This window comes from Amaranthus tricolor, chromosome 7 (genome assembly GCF_026212465.1).
Source record: "Amaranthus tricolor cultivar Red isolate AtriRed21 chromosome 7, ASM2621246v1, whole genome shotgun sequence".
NCBI lineage: Eukaryota > Viridiplantae > Streptophyta > Magnoliopsida > Caryophyllales > Amaranthaceae > Amaranthus > Amaranthus tricolor.
Genome location: NC_080053.1, coordinates 5738852 through 5757738, shown reverse-complemented (window position 1 = coordinate 5757738; position 18887 = coordinate 5738852). Strand labels below are relative to the sequence as shown.

Genomic DNA, 18887 nt, shown 5'->3' with positions numbered 1-18887 from the left:
ATGACTTGCAGGTTGGATCATTTCCGGGTTAGATTTTCTCTGGTTTAGGTCGAGTTTAAGTCGATCATTTTAGTAGTTGAAATTTTGTGATTTTGGTCTGAATGCTATAGACATTGATATTTTGTTGTCTATTATTTGCATTAAAAAATCATTAAGGATTATATTTGCAAAACACCTAAATTTTAAGGTTGTTTTTTCCAAATTATTCATATATGATATTTTTTATAAAAAATTATTTTCTTATACAAATGACAAATATACCTATTTTAAGGCTACAATAAAGAGACTTTGACTTAAAATATAATAATTTACTAGCTGTAAGGCGGGTTCGAATTAAAATGATGAGATAAAACTAATAATGATGAGGTATTATTGAAAATGATGCCGTGGAATTGAAAAATGGGTCAACGGTTGTGTTTGGAGTTTGGTTTTTTCAATATTTTCGGCTCGAGCTACTCTCGAATTATTGGTCAAAATTTTCGGGCTATGACCGACTTATTTCTGGTTGCACCAAATTTTTGATAAGACCGTCCTAAAGTTAGGACGCGTTCCTTATATGAAAATTTGAAAAGAAATAAGCCGTTTGAATAAAAATAGTCAAAATTCAAGCTTGGGCTAACTTTAATTCCAAAATAAGCGTCCATGGCTCATAAGCTAGGTTTGGCATGTGTTCGTTGTTAGTAACAGCGAACTTAGGAAGCCGGTCAAAAAAATAGTCAAGTCTCTGTTCACTGTTTAACAGCGAACAAAAGCAGACCTACTTAAAGCAAGTTAAACCTTTATTCTCTGTTACTAACAGCGAATAGAGGTTTGACCTTCTTTGACTAGGTCTATTTTTGTTTGCTGTTAGTAACATCGAACAAAGATGTTGACTTTTTTTTTTCTTTTTTATCAAAGTCTCTGTTGGTTGTTACTAAGAATGAACAAACACTTGACTTAATTTTAGTTGCTGCCTTGGTTTGCTGTTATTAACAGCGAGTATATACCAAACCTAGCCTTAGAGACAATGACACTTATTTTGGGATTAAAGTTTGCCCAAAGCTTAAATTTTGAGAAAATTTGAAAAAAAAAAGATCATTTATTATAGAAAAGGCGCATAATAAGACACATATGAACTTATTTTCATTTATAAGCGCCTAATTCCCAAACCTGAAGGTAGGGGGCTGTACGCACTTCTTAACTGCGAAGTGTTGTGATCCAAAAAAACCCAAACGGGTTGTTCGCAGTTAGTAAGTGCGAACAGACTGTTGACTTTTTTTACCAAAAGCCTTGTTCCCACTTACTAACTGGGAATAGAGGAGACCTGGTCAAACAGGGTCAACCCTCTGTTCGCAGTTACTAACTGCAAATAGATGGTTGACCCTGTTTGACCAGTTGTAACACCCCTAAATTTTCGACCCCTAAACCAAAACCGTAAAGGACGGGAGAAAATTCGGGTGTACATAAAAGAAAAGGAAAAGAATTAGATAAACGTTAAACATCAACTTTAAAAGGGTGAGTAGAAATTTCAGCAGCAACTCTTCTAAAAAATCGCACTTGTGGTAGAGCAATCAGCACAATAAAACATTAAACTAATCTACAGCTGTAACACCCTTGAATTTCCGACCCCTTAACGAAACCAAAACCGTAAAGGACGAGAGGAAATTCGGGAGTTATATTAAAGAAAAGGAAAAGAATTTAGATAAACATTAAACATTAACTTTAAAAGGGTGAGTGGAAATTTCGGCAGCATCTCTTCTAAAAATCGCACATGTGGTAGAGCAATCAGCACAATAAAATATTAAACTAATCTACGACATCATTGCCTTTAAAATCTCACACCACGGCGGAATGATTCGTTGCCGGCTTCTTAAATCAACATGCCAAGCATGGATCGTGGTTCCAGTGTCGACGTTTGCGTTTAGAAAGAGTTAACTCTTTAAAACCATACAGAGTTATAAACTACGCAGCGGAAATACAAATATACAAGGGAGGACACCAGGCCTCATAACAAAACACATACAACCAAAGTTTACAAAAGATAACAAGAACTACAAAATCGAAAGATAGCGGTATGACACAAGTTATGCTTCGCCCTCATCACTCTCCTTCAATGCAATGCAATGCAAAAGAAGCTCCAATACCTGCTAGGCCTGTCTATGATCCTCCTGCTACTCGACATTAGACCAAAGGCCAATGTGTCATAGCAGGACAATCATAGAAAGTCATCAACAATTAAACATAAACACAAACACGTACACGTCAGTAACTAGCATCAAATATAATAAGGCCAACTACTAGATAGCATTATATTATAAAACAACATAAGATGATTTCATAAGAAGCATAGATAGTAACCGTTTATCGACCAATTATACTTCTTAATTTCATTACGTGCTTTCCAACCTGAACCATGTGTTCTTGGGTAGAATGCAGGTCTTCACGCTCCTCTTTTCAAACATAAACTCTTGCAGAACACGTATAGTATCAACTCGACCAAGGCATTAACAGAATACCTAACACATGACCTTATAGAGCTTGTCTATCTTAAGGTAAGTGTGATCATAGTCTGTAATACCCTTGAGGTAACTTAACTTAGGCACACTTCTCACTAGCATAAACTATTCTATCAATAAGTAGATGTTCTATCAATGAGTAAATATTCTATCAAAGAGTAAACGTTCTATCAATGCGTAAGCTTTCTATCAAAGAATGAACCTTATATCATTAAATAACTTTCGATCAATGAATAAACTTTCTATCACTGAATAACTTTCTATCAGTGGATCTTTCTCTACTTCCTGGCATAGTGATACGGCCAAGGGCGTTATCGGCCATCCGGCACCCATTATGAGCTCATGCCCCCTACAGCTGACCCTCTCGGGTCTTACCTTTGAGAAAAACTAACACACTGGGGTACTAAACCAATGAAGAGGCCACTATATTGGGGTTTGCAAGGCCCGCATGATAACACCTCGGTCAAGAAGCGGTATCGGCCATCCGGCGCCCAGTGACCCAAGCTGCCAAGCATGCTCATACCCCCCTTACGGTGGTCCCATTGAACCTCACCTAGGAGACTACTAAATCAATCGGAATCCAGTTGAGTCACGCCAGCTAATCATAATCTAATACTTTATCAAATGGAAAAAACTTCCACTTTCGACTATTAATGAGCGCCCTGGGATAGCAGCACGCTAAAACCTACTGAGCCACTCAACAAAATATGAAATTCACCTCTAAAGTAGTCATTCTAACTCCAAGTAAGGCATAATCCAATTCTTAGATAAATAAGGGAGTGGTCCCCGCCTCCTACTAACACTCTCATTCTTCATAGCTATTCTAAGCGCAAGGATTTCATAATCAATAGCTCTTCATATAAGGTGTACTCACTAGTATCACATAGTTTCAATGCAATGTATATTATCACAATAAACAATAATGTCTTAAAGTAAATTGCATATAAGGGTTAGTTAATGTGTATACGTACCTGTAAGCGTCACTGCACGATCAAAAGTCACAAAATCACCCGACTAAGGCTCTACTTTCCTCTTACGAAATGGGCACCTATATAAGTTATGAGTAGAACTAATAAGTTCCCTTAACTACTTTGCTATACCAAACTAAATACCAAAGTAACCGCTATCACCCATTCAACATGAGTTTTCGATTACTCTAGCACGCACACAACTCACTCAATACAAGTCAAAATCATTAACTCAACACAACATAAGTCTTTCCGTCAATATAAAGTAGAAGTATGTGTGAATCGTTTCTTTACATTAACTAATTTTGAGCATATCGGCTCGCGTTACCCAAAAATAACTAATCACAACTAAATCTTACAATTTTAATATAACATTAATATAAAGATAAGGCAAATTTTAGAGTTATCGTATCGAGATATCATTTGTAACATTCTCCAAAGCTATTAAGAACTATAGTCAAAACAACACGACAATTAACTTTAGCAACCATAGACGATAAGTTGACATTATGCTCTTGGCTTACAAATATCATGTATCTATAACTTCAATAACAACCTAATAAAAGTATTTGTAATTCACAACAATCAAACCACAACAATTAGTAATTATTATTTCCAATTTAATGAATCAAAATCACTTTCATAGTCAACTAACATCATCACCATTACTAATTATTCACAACAATAACCAATCGACCAAATCTTAAAACAGATTTTAAAGTTATTTAATCAATCATCACCAAAATATAGTATAAAACACACACATCTTTAGTGATTTTATCTCTAAATCCAAGCCCTAATCGTTTCGTGTTCAAAGATAACTTATTTAATTACTACTCATACTAAGATTCAAAGAAACTAATACAAAATTAACACACAACCCATAATTTCAAATCACACTTCAAACCCTAAGTCATAAACATTTTAATTCATCAATCAAATTCTTACCCACAAAAAGATTCAATGAAATTAACACAACCAACCTCAAACTCAATACACTTAATAGAACTCCAATTAAAAGCTAGAAAAATAAATTAGAGAAAAGAGGAGATGGCTCACAATGTTAAAACTAGCAAAAATGGTGAAGAGGGTAAGTGAAGGTTGTGGTGTTAGTGAACCGAGGCTGTCGTGGTGATTGAAGGGCCCAACGTAGCCTAGCTGATGTCCACAGGCTGCACAGCGCAGCCAAACTGCTGTGCACTGGCTGCATAACGCAGTCTAGCTGTTGGTAGGGGAGGCGACTTAGTCTGCTGCAGCTACTCATGGTGGAGGAGAAGGAAAGCAGGTGGCCTGCTGGTGGTGTGGTGTGCCGGCAGCTGCTGTTTTCTTTTGTGGGCCGTGAGGGAGAGGGAGTTTAGAGAGGGAAAGAGGAGAAGGAGGGATGGGCGGCGTGATTCTTGTGAGTGAGGGAAGGAGTAGTCACAACCCTAACCCATTCTTTTATATTATTTATCTATTTATATATTTATTTATTTATTTATCTACATTCATCTTCTTGTGAGGCTCAATTAAGAACTCACCTCCGTATGCTAACACATTTTAATAAAAAAAAATAATTATTTTGATTCGAACCTCTTTATTTAGAAATTATAATTGTATTTTTAATATAAATATGTGTTAATATTTAAATTCATATATGAAAGGAATTTATTAAAACTACTTCAAAATTAATTTAATATAATTATAAAATACCCAAAGGTCATTAAAATATTAATTAATGACGTCAGAAAATCCCGGGGTGTTGCACCAGGTTTCTTCTGTTCGCAATTAGTAAGTGGGAACAGAGCTTTTGACTTTTTTTGACCAGTCTCTTTGTTTGCAGTTACTAACTGCGTACTGAACCGAACCTGAGCTCTGGGGGATGGAGGCGCTTATAAACGCAAATAAGTTCATCCGTGTGTTATTATGTGCTTTTTTTTGATAAATAATCTTATCTATTTCAAATTTTTGAATTTTGACTATTTTTGTTCAAATGACTTGTTTTTTTAAATTTTCTTCCGCATATATAATCACTTTTAAAGCTTATATAATCACTTTCTTGTAAGGCTATGTGATTACTTTTAATGCCTATGTGATCATTTTTATTTTATTATGTGATCACTTTTAAAACTTATGTGATCATATTTAAGGCTTGTGTGATCACTTTTATACCTTATGGAGATTATGTTTTGTGGTAATGGAGGTGGTGGTCGTGGACTTGAAAATAAAAATGATCACATATACCTTAAAAGTGATCACATAGGCCTTAAAAGTAATCACATAGGCCTTAAAAGTAATCACATAAGTCTTAAAAGTGATCACATAGGTTTTAAAAGAGATCACGTATAATAGTAAAAAGTGATTAAATATTCTTAAAAGTGATTACATAAGTTTTAAAAATGATCACATAACATAAATGTGATCAAATAAGCCTTAAAATTGATTTTATATATGTGAGTAGGCTGGTCTTAATTTTAGGATTGCCACATACAAGATTCCTCTTTTGGTTGAGTTTCAAATCAATGACATGTTCACTTTTAATAAACTTATTTGTGCTTTGAAATTTAAATTCCGAATCTTAAAAAATGGAGCAAGTAGAATTGGCAAGAAGCGGAGAGGGAAGTGACTTTTTATGCATGTTGTGAAAATTGAATTTTTATTTTAAAGGTTAAAAAAAAATCATCAACAATTATAAACCAAATTATTCCATTTAAAATAAAAAATATGATTTGGACTTTTCATAAATTGGATTGATTTTGATTAGAAATGTGATGCAAAAAAAAAAAATACTCAAGCGCTCTTACAAATGAATATAATTCTTTAATTAACAATTCATGTTTCATTTTTTTCAAGTTTTATTTCCCAAAATATTTCAAATTAATTAATTAATTCCCACTTTACTTGAAATGGAAAACTATTTCCCACATTACCGTCCACGTAGGATAGGTGTGAGAAAATATATTTTTTTAATTTTTTAATATAACCGCTACATGAAATGACGGTTTTGTTTAGGGATCTGATGTAAACCGCTAGATGAAATGGCGGTTTGTGAATTTTTAATTTAAAAAATATATATATAATATTGGGTAAACCGCCACTTGAAGTGGTGGTTTTGTAGCAGTACAAAACAACAACTTCGAGTTGTTCACTGCATTTCATATTCCTCTTTGCATCTTGCTGCCTGCTGCCGGTTTTAGCTTTAAAAAAAAAAATTTCTTCACTCTCATTTACTTCAAATTTACAATTCCTTTCATTCAACTAAAATAATCAACTACATTCCCATCTTCTCCTTGTGTACTAGTTCATTTTCATTCTCATTTAAGGTATGAGTAAAACCCTAATTTTTTTTCAATATGTAAATTGTTTTTTTGTTCATTATTGTTTTCAATTGAAGTTATAAATGTGTCTATTGTTTGTTACATTCTCTTGTTTTCATGATCTAAGCTTACATTTTACATATTTGTAGTTGAATTTTAGGATTTGGTTTGTATGCATATAAAGTGTTTGATGAAATGCTTCAATGAAAGTTTATTACTTTGTAGGGTTAGTTTAATTGATTTTAGTATATATTCATGGTATTTTTAGCTTTTATATTTGAAATGAACCTTCTAATAAGTGTTCTAATACCTTAGTATCACAAATTCTTGTATTCAAATTTACACTTCCCTTACTCACAATCAACAATTAAGTGTATGTGAAATCACATGAAAAACATGTTTGTATTTGCAGAATATGGATCATTATCCCGTTATAGTGTATTGGGGTGGGGAAGTCATGATATTGGTTGCAAATTGGTAGCAAATTGGTGGGGAAATCACATGAAAGATCATTATCCCGTTGAAAAACACGTTGAATTGGTTGCAAATTTGGATAATACGAGGGAAGTCATGATATTTATATGATTTTTATAACACTTATGTATGTAATAGCGATCATTGCGATAACTTCACAGGTCATAGCACTGGTATGTACATGAGTTGATACAGGCGTATCTCCATATTACGCCTAACGAACACCGCATTTGCGCAGCCAGGATCACATTACCATCCGACATCTACGTTATTGGTACGTCTTCTTTCAACACTCATAACATATAGTAATACTTTAATGTCAGTCTTTTAACAACATAATGATAACATACAGGCTGAGCGCATCCGATCGGTGCTCATACAGTGCAATGACACGATTCAAGGGGCCGCTACATCACCAGTTGATGTGGGGTATCGGCTATGTTCTCAGACCCTAGGATCCATCAACGCGTCATTGACCGATGCATTGAGTCAGGCGGGGTATGAGTACCTCATACCGACTCCACCCGTCATTGGCGAGGTAGATGACGCATTCCACACTCCTTCTCCAAGGAGTTCAGCCCATAGAGGTAGCTCTTCCGGAGGATCCAGTTCTCGGTCCACACGAGGTCGCCAGCGTTCATCTACTCGAGGTCGGTCTTCCAGATCGCCATCGTCATTCGGTACTATGTCGCCATTCGTTCCTCCAACTTCCATCACCACTCCTCCTCTACATCCATCGCCTCCGCAAAGGATCATCACATATCAACGTGCTAGTCAACGACGAGCTCCTGCTCTTAATGTCATTGCGGAGATTGACGAGTTCACACCATCATCATCAACCGGTGCGCAAATGAAGAGGGGCTGGGGATTGTAGTTTAACATACTTTGTATATTCTTATATGATTTAAACTTCTTGTATGACTTTTCATAATTAATTTTTTCAAATCAAGCTGGTTCGTAATTGATTAATATGGAATAGATTGTATTGGATTAGCTTAATGCAGGTTGTGTTAACTATTTAGGGGAAATGAAAGAAAAAAAAACAGGGCACAGACCAAACCACCACATGAAGTGGCGATTTACCATGGACCAAACCGCCACATGAGATGGCGGTTTTCCTTGAACCAAACCGCCACTTCATGTGGCGGTTTAGCGCTTAAGGTAAACCGCCATCTCAAGTGGTGGTTTTATCTGAAAAATTAAAAAAAATAATTCTCCACGTGGACGGTATTGTGGGAAATATTTTTCCATTTAATGCAAAGTGGGAATATGTTTTATTTTAAGCAATATCATAGGAAAAGTTTCTTTTTTCAACCCTACTTTTGCTACTATGACTTTTTGAATTCAATTTACAATTTAAATTTGTTTTTATGGAATTAAATTAGTTTAAATTGGACTTAAAAAGTTTAAACTAAATTAATTTGATTTGCTTTTTGAGTGTGACCAAAGTTATATTTGAATTGATAAATTAAACATCAAATTAAACTAAATTTTTAAGTAGAATAAAACCATACTAAACGTTCACCACTAGTTATAACTAATTATTTTAAAATTATAAAGTAATTAAAATTATAATTGATCATTTTAAAGTCATAATTAGTCACTTTAATATTGTAAGTAACCATTATAAAATTCTAGTAATTAATATAAAGTTGTATATATACATTGAACCAACCAAATAGAACGAATCTCACCATAAAACCATTTCATTTGAAAATTTGTGAAAACTTAATAGCCCAACTGTAATATTATAACTAGATTTAAATAAAATTAAAGAAAATAAACTTAAAGTTAATCTTTCTATTTTTTTTTTCTCTCTATTTTAACCCTTATATAAATTGTTTTTGTGTTTTTGGAAGTTTTTGTAAATATACTAGTCCCTGCTAGGCTGCTAGTTAGTACTAGCTAAAACATCTGAATAATTATAAGAGTCAGGATTGCTAAAACAGGTAAGAGTTCCTGAAAGACTCATTCTCAAATTACAAACTACAAATTACAAATATGTAAAAAGCTTCAGCTTCAGCTTCTACTTCAATGGTGAACTTCTCACCAGCGATCACTGGCTTCTCGCTTTGATGTTTTTCATGTTATTTTGAATTTTCTATGTTAAACTTTCTCGATCGTCAATGTCGCCCTTCTATATCAACCACATCCATAAACTCGATCCTGTCAATGGACAATACCAAAGTTAGACACACAATTTACAACGATGCTCATTTCATGCGTACCCTGCTAATTGGCTAATGGCTAATGGCATTGGGGTTACGGAAATAAATCATGAACACACACACAAAGAACTCGATGTTAGTCAAGAATATCATCATCATCATACCTAGTGTATCCCGTTCATCGGGGCCTGGGAAGGGAAGGATGGCGGAAACTCATACCCATAAAGGAGAGTGCAACCAAACAGTCCTTCAACTATTACCTTTTTCACCAACTATAACTAATTCAAATATTTACCCTAGGGGAGGGTGGGGAATGTATTACCTCCATAAGGGGAAATGATCTTTTTACATTATTATTTTTATTTCGTGTTCATTTTACCTTTTTCACAACTATCTGAACTACAAATGCATCTCTATTTGCATTCATTTCATTAGTTTGACTTTATTTCCCCCTTAAATATTTACACCCAATCCAAGCATGCCCTAAAAAAACATACAAATAAATAGAAACTAGGTAAAAAAGATAATGCAGTATTTGTACCTTTCCATACCTTTGTAAATATCAGTTCCTTTCCATACCCAACTTCTGAATTTCACTTGGTGTCCTTTCTCCACTTCCTACTTTTATGTGACTTCAAGTATGTGCGAAGAGGAGGGAATTCCTTCTTACTAAGCGTTATCACGGGTTCAGCAGCTCGGATTAAAGGGGGAAACTCCTGTTTGTCTTCCAGCTGTGGTGGCTGTACCACGATCACCCTACATATTCGAACAGGGGGCGGAGGTTGTAGGTGAGTGAGGCAATGAAGCGGCAACAGAATCCAGGCAGGGGTAGATGATATAAGGAATATTCCTAGTAAATAAAATTTAAAATCAACTAGCTACCAAGGGAATAAGAAATTCTTACGGCTTTTCCTCAATCTTAGATAATTCTTGGTTTTCCAGTACTACCACAGTTGGGTAAGCCACCAAGTCCGGATTAACTGAAACATCAAAATCTGATTGCTTGCTTGGTTCTGACAGTGACAGAGATATAGGCGACGAGTGTTTGAAGCTATCTAAGTCAAGGCTATCCAATGAAGCCGAAATCTCTTCGACTTGAGCAGGCTCAAGACAAGTCAACTGGTTGACCTTAATAAGTACAGGCTTACTTCCAGGAAGAATAGGGAACTCTTCTATCGAGTAATTGAAGGCTCCAATGTTTCCAACGGAAGACAAATGCGCTTCTCTGGGTGTGCAAGCTGGAGAGTCCACTATTTCAAACCCCTTTCTACTTTCCCGTTCCTTCCCATTTTCATGTGCTTTCCCATTTTTATCTTCCTTCCTACTTTCACGTTTCTTCCAAATTTCACGTTCCTTTACACTTGCATCCAAAACTATGTTCCGCCGAAGAAAATGGTCCTGGTTCCAACAAGATACAAAAATGAATAGCCGAGAGCAGAAAAAATGAAACGTAACAAGAAAAATAATCCCACATCCTGTGTTTAAGGCAATATTCTCCATAATGCAATGTTCAACAATTAGTTTATAGCTAAAAATAAATGTTAATCTAAATAAAGTGTGGGAATACAGAAAAAGAACGACAAATTGAAAGAAATAAAGAATTACATGATGAGGGATGAATGTGCCTGTGCCCCTCGATTTCCAGTTCTCTTCAGCAAAAGCTGCATTGGTGAGTGTAATACTATTCACACCAGCATAATATGATGGTGGACTAGGGTCAAAACTTGTACCATAATAGAAATTCTGATCATAGTGCGCATTATAACCGATTTCTGGCCATTGATTATTCCACACAAACTGATTTTGTGATGTACAGGGCACAATAGGATATATTATACCATGATCATGAAACCACAGACCATAATTTATTCCGGAAAGAAGACAATCATTGATACTGTTGCAAGAATAGAACTTGGAACCATATGCTGGCACAGGAACATCAACATCTGCCCGCTTTCCTTTTCCATTTTTCTCCAATGTATCCTTGAAAAAGTTTTCAAGTCCATTCTTAATATGTTCGTCGGGTAACATCAAAATATCACTCAACTTTTGAGCAGCATAAGAGAAAGCACTTCTTATTCGATAAAAGTTACCTGTTACAAGAATAATGAGTATTGTTGAAGAAACAAGAATATTATATTAATAAAAAATGTTGACGAACGTCTTGGCATTGAACTGAATTACCCTTGCTAACACTGCGGCCTAAGTTGTTGTCGTCTCTGAGAGGATCAAAAATGTTCATAAACTTCACGGGAAATGCAGGCATTTGAAATCCAAAAAGTCCCAAAGAAGATAAGGTTGCTTCTTTAGAACTCTTAATAAATTCATCCTTCAGCAGTGGCTCATCGCATTGAAGTGGGGGTTGCACTGTGAGGTGAATGCCAAAACGACTTGTCAGCAAAGAAGGTTAGTTGACGTGCAGCAGCATTACAGACGGAAAACGAAGCAAGAGGTAGATGGAAAATTAATTACCAACTATTTCTGGAAGAGATGATATTAAGACAAGACCATTCACTCCTACACAATAACTTTTCCAATCAAAAGTACTGTAGTATTCTAAGAATTTATGCAAAACCTGCAAGTCAAACAAAACTTGTGAATGTTTATTCAAAACTCTTCAAAACCAAGACATTTTGTCAAATTCTTTGGATTCAAACCATAAGCTATAGTTATAGTAAGATACTTCCTCTGGATTTTAACAGTTGCTACAGTTCTTGTAGCAACTACAACTGATCTTATTTGGCATTATACTTCTCTATGTATAGTGTAAAACATAGTCAAGTGAGATCTTGTTTGATTCGTCTTAATGCATGTTTTCATGTTAACTTTATAGAGTTTTTTTTTTTACATCAAATTAAAGATATTAAAAATCAAAATTGTGCATTGAATAGCATGAAAAACAGAAATGTAGCAACACCAGAAGAAGTATATCATATCAGTACAATAATAAAGGTAATTTTATTATAACAAAAGAACATTGTAACTTTAAGATTACCAATATGAAAGAAGATAGAAGTACAATCCAATTAACAATTTTCTTTTAATTAAATTTGACCGGATTCTACACGTACATGGAAAAGGCTAAACTCAACTATTTTTTGGTCAAGTATTCTTAAGTGACAATCATTGCTTCAGTAAATAGAAAACATATAAACTTATTAACAATAAAACTTACGGCTAAAGGACACGGTAATTTAGAATGGAAGAGATTGATGACATGTAAGATCATAGTCTCCAAAGCATACGTTGATATTAGACCATAATATCCACCAAGAATTCGGCTCTCGTAATAGCACCATGCTTTGATCAGAATCACACTGCGCTTAAAAAAATGATCTTTGCCAATAATTTGGTCCACCTAGTCAAAAATCAGAACAAGTATTCAAAATAAAGTAGGTGAAAACATCCATTTCAATAGCAGCTACACGTATGTTTGGATGTGCTTAGACCGCTTAGACCATGTCTAGCAGACAATCCTTTTATAAATCTGTGAGACTAGCAATACCCAATTGATGAAACACAATCATACGTAAAATGCACAGGGTCAAAATTACATATTTTAAGATTGGTAAATGCTAATTGTGTTTTCTCAAAACATGACTCCCAAAACTCAAAACTAGCAAGTCTGACACACCCAGTAAAGGTAAGAAATCTGCAAAATAGGTGTATATGCGAGACAATTCGGACTAACCTGCTCAAAAAAGTACAACGCATAGACCCCAGCCGTTTGATTGAATGATACATCGACACATACATCATCCACAGTGCATTTAACAATTCTGACCTGCAACCATCATAAGAATTGAATATAAATACTTTGAAAGTCATTTAACAAGCATTGAAGAGTACAAATAAGGAATATCTACAAGTGCAAGAATAACACTTTGCAATCATTGAAGCACTGCATATTAAGAACTCCACAAAACTGAATCTTCGTTCTTGAGAAGAGCAATTTAATCCAGAAGCTCAGAACATAGTCAATCAAAGCTACAGTAGAATGTAAACCTTTAGAAGATTGATGAAATACTTTAAAGTATGACAAGCAACAAATTGATCTCTACAAAACAAATAAATAAAACACACCATATAAGGACAAATTGATGACAGAGCAACTTTTACCATTGCACATTGCCTGAAACACTTCGATCAATAACGTAATGAGTACTTAAATCTAAAAGATTCAAATTCACTGGCATCTCCCATCATTAAGTGAAAATCTACTAATGGACGTCAAATTTTCTGAACCACATACATGCAAGCATACATGTAAACACATCGTGCTATATAGAGGAGGCCTAACCGAAAGGCAAAGCTGACAAATATAGAATTTATTCATAAAAATTTCTGGCAATTCAAGTTGATTATAGACCTCTACAGCAATAAATAAAAGCACAGATCATAATGCATAAAAAATGCCTAAAAGGACACAACTGCACAAGAAACTTTACGTGCAACTTAAGTTTTGTTTATAAAATAAATTAACAAAGAAAGCAAATAATCAAAATAGTCTTCACCTTAAAATAAATTAACAAAGAAAGCAAATAATCACTTCTGAAGAAACAATGGCATGAGCCCGGACAAATGCATATGTCCCATTTGCTTTTAAGATAATCATGTGTGAAGGAATATTACACCTTAAGTTGTTTATAAAATAAATTAACAAAGAGAGCAAATAATCAAAATAGTCTTCACCAAAAAGAGTAGGCAGCATAGGGCAAAAATAAGGTCATATTGTATCATATATCATAAAGGTTTTCAAATATACTGAACTAGTATAACGCGTATCGTAACGGTGTAAAAATGTTTTAGGTCATTCCAAGCGATATTTCATGGTCTAGGCTGACATTTGGCGGAACGACAGCCTCATCATCCCCACTACCACATTTTTGTACTATCTTAGGAAGTTCAAAGGAAAACAAAGCTTAAAAGATAAAACAAAGTAAGGAGGAAATTATACACTTCAATATATCTTGAAGCCTTATCCAAAAATGCATGTATTAACTATTAAGTTCATTTGTGCCGTTTTCTTTGGTCAAAGTAGGATACACCTCTTTGTCCACCTGTATGTTCTCGTATCTAAAGGCAATCCTTGGAAATAAATTGCAAAAAACACGTGATACTTGATAGTCCATAATGATTATAATCATGCTGAGAATTTTAAAATGTAATTAGAATTACCAAAAAGAAAATAAGCAAATCAAACACAACATAGCAATATAGATTTCTCAAACTAGAACCTCAAAAAGTATGCAAAAGAAAGCTATAAAGGACGAACATTCCATCCAATATTGTAGTCAAAATAACCTATCATATTGCTAAACAAAGAATAAAAATAAAGGCCCTTGCTTCTCTTAACCTAAGACTTCCATAACCAAAATTAAAAAGTTTTATAATACTATATTTTGGCTCAAGGATATTGGTATTAATTTGGTAGCTAAAAAACTAATTAGGGGTAATTTGCAAAGTATCACCAAGTTAATCTTCATGTACACTTGTATGGGTAGTCCATACAAAAAAGTTCTAGTGAATCAAAAAGGAAAAACCTTCACAATCATTTTCATCTCGTAAAAGCCATAAAAAAGGAAGGTTGGGAGTCACTGTATTGGAAAACCAAAATTTCAACAAAAAATCGCAAATCAAGCTAAGAACTCTATTATATTAAAAGTATACTTGTATTCCACACAAAAGAGCACTGGATTGAATGGAAAGTGGAGTATTTTGAATTCCCCAATATCAGGTATTGATAAACTACATTATAAGCCAGAATCAAACTACATTAGTGGAACAACAAAATGTCATTCATATAAGATACCATTAACATTAAGGAGCAATAATTCACCGTTTATGGGGAAAAAGCCAAAATTGACTGCTTGTCCCAACAATGACACAAATGTAGCTTAGAATATCTGGAATGACATTCGGTTTGGAACGGGAACAGAAACGAGAACAAGGAACGCAATCTAGACTAGATACGAGATACATTATGTATAAAGTTATATTTGAAAACAAAATAAAATAAATTTGATTTTTTTTGCTTTAAAAAATTGTTTTAACGTGGAAGTTTTTTAGTTATCTAGATTTCATCTCATTTATTCCTTCCTTATCTTTTATTTAATTTGTAAATGAAGGCCAAAATACCTTTCAAAAAGGTCGTCTACACCAGAACAATACCTTAAACAATTTGGGTCACGTTTCGTGGTGATTGGGGACAGACGTTAACGGATCATTGAACGAGGCTACGTCCTGCATTCCATGTATCCATGATTTAGATATTTCGGTAATACTAGTCACTTAATACACAACAACTTATTCATAAAGGTTGGAGCTTCATATGGTATAAAAAAATAAGACAACGTGAGAACTAACACGGAAAAATCAATCCACTTTAGGAAACTTATATCAACCTAGATCTTAATCCAATAACATAGTCATGCTTATAAAAAATCATATACCAAATCAACTTTCCCTTCTAGGTACTAGTCACCATCCTATCTCATTGAATCAATTTTATAGCATATTCTAGCAAGGCAATAAGTTGATTAAAATGGGGTAAATAATGCATTTAAGATGAAGAGATTAAGCAAGAATAACAAGAAAGGAATATGGAGGGGCCGTTTGAAAAAAATGCATTGGTTGTGTGATTAAAACGAAAATAGAAAACATTGTTACTACCATTATAAGGAGCAAAAAAAACTCATGGATTCTATCAAAAACGCATCGAAAACAATATTTAATAGTTCATCTACTCCACCAAAGTATATTATTTGCATCATTGATATAATTAATCTCGTGAGTCCAATGACTCCAATCCTTCAATGAGCATAAGAATCAAAAGAAACATTTAAAATCTAAATTATCTTTAAAACTGGTTACAAATGGCAAGTGATATTGGTACCAATGGTGTTTTTATAATAGGTAAAGCTTAGGCTTGGCATTTAGAGATCACACATCAACTTGCAATACGCAACAACCTATGTACATCATTGGTGATGATTGATCTGGCTATTTAAATTATCCAAATCAATGGTTGTCATGGTGTAACTCCGCTTGTGAGTGCTTGTCACATATTGTCGGTCCTAAAATCGGATAAAGGAGGGTGAAGGGTAAGTTAGTGATAACTAACTCAATAAAAGTTAGTCACATCCCATGATTATGAACCAAAAATCAATGCTCACAAGGGCATTCCCTACTTAGTGACATGCTAGCTGCACTTCTTAGGCTTGGGTTTAGTAAAAAGTATGCAAAGGCTGCTAGGCCATCGTCCAGAAGCGACGTGCCTCATTACCCAAGTGTGGTGTCAAATGACCAAAAAGAGGTTACTATTACTAAGCCGTCAAGCAACGACGCCCCGCATGGCCAGGTGTGGTGTCAAATGAGCAAGGGCACATAGGTTTTAAGCATAAGAGGTTAAGGAAAACCAAGGGTCTTGGGTTAAAAATGGAATCTTAGAACATTAATATTTTGACCGATTGGTTTTTATTGCCGGTGGTTATCATGGAAATGAGAAAAATTAACATTTTATATCTATTGGAGACAAAAATGTTAGAGATAGTGCGAGAACAATAATAGGTGAAAGACAAAAATATAAAATGTAATGCTTGGGATAAGAAAGAAACTGAAATGGAGTTGATGTTATTATGCATAAACAAACATCTAAGGATGTAGTAGATGTATGCTGAAAGGATGATAGGATTATAAGAGCGAAAATTGTATATGGTAAAGAGACATTGAATTATGAGAGCATAAATTAAAAAGAAATTATGAGAGCATCTAGATGATATGGTGAAAAACATACCAACGAATGAGAAGCTCTATAGCAAAAGTAAATTGAATAGACACGTAGGGGTATGTCGTAGTGGGTACGAAAACGTTCATGGAGGTTTTTACTATGGTAGTAGGGATACAGAGGAGAGTAGATTTCAGATTTAGCACTCTCATTTGTCGGTTAACATGATTTAAGAAGAGATAGTCACCTAGTGACTTTTCAAATTAGAGTAAATACAACTCAAATTGAGACGTTTTTTACGAGTATAATGATAGTTAGAGATAATTGCCTAAACGATAAGGTTATCTCAAGAGAGAGGGTAGCCACCCAACATAAACTACTTATTCTGGATGTTCGCCTTCAATCAAGACCAAAGGTATAGAAAGCCAAAGAAAAGCGTACGATTAAATGGTTAAGATTAAAAAAGGATAATAGTAAAGTCTACGCCGAGAGAGTTATTGAAGAAGCAGATTAGGAGATACTTTAGATGCACAGGATACTTGAACGAAGATGAAAACTTGCATCATCCGAATAGGTAAGGACATTTTAGGATAACAGGGGTAATTTTGTGGTAAAGGATACAACGTGGTGGAATGAGGACATCAAGACGGTTATCAAGAAAAGGAAAAATGCTATCTTGCTTAAGAAAAATGCAGTAATGAGGAAATTTTAGCCAAGTGTAAGAAAATCAAAACCAAGACAAATATAGTTACTCGTGAGGCATATTTAAAGATTTTTAAGAGATTGACAAACTAAATTCAAAAAAAGGATAATTATATATAGGATGACAAAGTGGAGGCAAGCAAAAACAAATGACATAGGTTTAGCAAATACTAAGAAAAAGAATAAGAACATTCTAGTTCAGGACGAGAACATCACGGATAGATGGAGGGAGAATTTTGATAAGTTATTTAATGGAGAACAAGGAGATGTTATAGGGGACACAACAATTGCTCTTTTAGAAGAAAATAGAAATTAAGGCGAAAAATACAAAATTCAGAATTGGATAGAGAATTAAAGAATATGAAGTTAAAAAAGGCAAATGGCCATATGGTAGACCAATTCGGGTATGAACATGCCTAGAGAAGATTAAAGTAGCTTGGCTAACTGATCTATTCAACAAGATTTGGAGGACAATCAAAATGCCCAATCACTGGAAAAGAAGACTCTAGTGCCTATTTACAAGAACAAAAGAGACGTTTAAGATTGCTCCAACTATCGAGGAATAAAATTCAAGGGTCATACTATGAAGTTATGGGAAAGAGTGTTACAGATACGTATGAGATGTATCTCCATATCAGAAAACTCGTTTACATTTATGTCAGAGAGATCTAGTGTGGAAGCAGTTCATCTTATGAGTTTAGTTTGAAAAAGTGTGTGTCGCTTTGCGCCTGAGCTCAGGCTCAGCAGAAAACGCCTTGGCTAGGTGAGGCAAAGTCCACTACAAGAGGTGTGCGCCTTAGGCACCTCAATGCGCTTCACGCCTTGTGCGCCCAGTGAAACTCCTTGTTAGGGAAGGTAATTAACTTATGCTTGTTTGTTCGAAAAACAAATAAAACTCAAAACCCAAATCTACTTGAATATGAAGTTCAAAAAACCGTTGTTTTTTTTTAAGAAAAAACAAAGAGCATGCGAAAAAGAAAATAACTTAAGGAATTCTTCATATATTCATTATAATAGTTTTGGGCTAAAGTGGTGTTTATCTTAAGGATAATAAAGTT

At 34.4% G+C, this 18887-nt stretch overlaps 1 protein-coding gene and 1 long non-coding RNA gene across 6 annotated transcripts in view; one reads left to right on the top strand and one right to left on the bottom strand.

Annotated features, from left to right (window-relative positions):
* Positions 1-6628: 6628 nt before the first annotated feature.
* Positions 6629-8137, top strand: LOC130818045 (uncharacterized). The gene is made up of 3 exons (XR_009043912.1): positions 6629-6765; positions 7395-7507; positions 7586-8137. It is a non-coding gene; the product is annotated as an uncharacterized LOC130818045 (long non-coding RNA).
* Positions 8138-9015: 878 nt separating this feature from the next.
* The window catches only part of LOC130817344 (uncharacterized), a 32093-nt gene continuing 22221 nt past the window's right edge, over positions 9016-18887 (bottom strand). For 4 of the 5 annotated variants that reach the window (XM_057682988.1, XM_057682990.1, XM_057682989.1 and 1 more), the window contains exons 5-12: positions 13093-13185; positions 12577-12759; positions 11874-11976; positions 11586-11768; positions 11007-11494; positions 10306-10799; positions 9953-10157; positions 9016-9399 (exon numbers count right to left, since the gene is read on the bottom strand). In XM_057682988.1, coding sequence (XP_057538971.1) covers positions 9995-10157; positions 10306-10799; positions 11007-11494; positions 11586-11768; positions 11874-11976; positions 12577-12759; positions 13093-13185 — 1707 coding nt within the window. In that variant the 3' untranslated portion in view covers positions 9016-9399; positions 9953-9994. Of the gene's footprint in view, positions 9400-9942; positions 10158-10305; positions 10800-11006; positions 11495-11585; positions 11769-11873; positions 11977-12576; positions 12760-13092; positions 13186-18887 lie in introns of all 5 variants that reach the window. The other variant, XR_009043769.1, reaches the window with a different exon arrangement.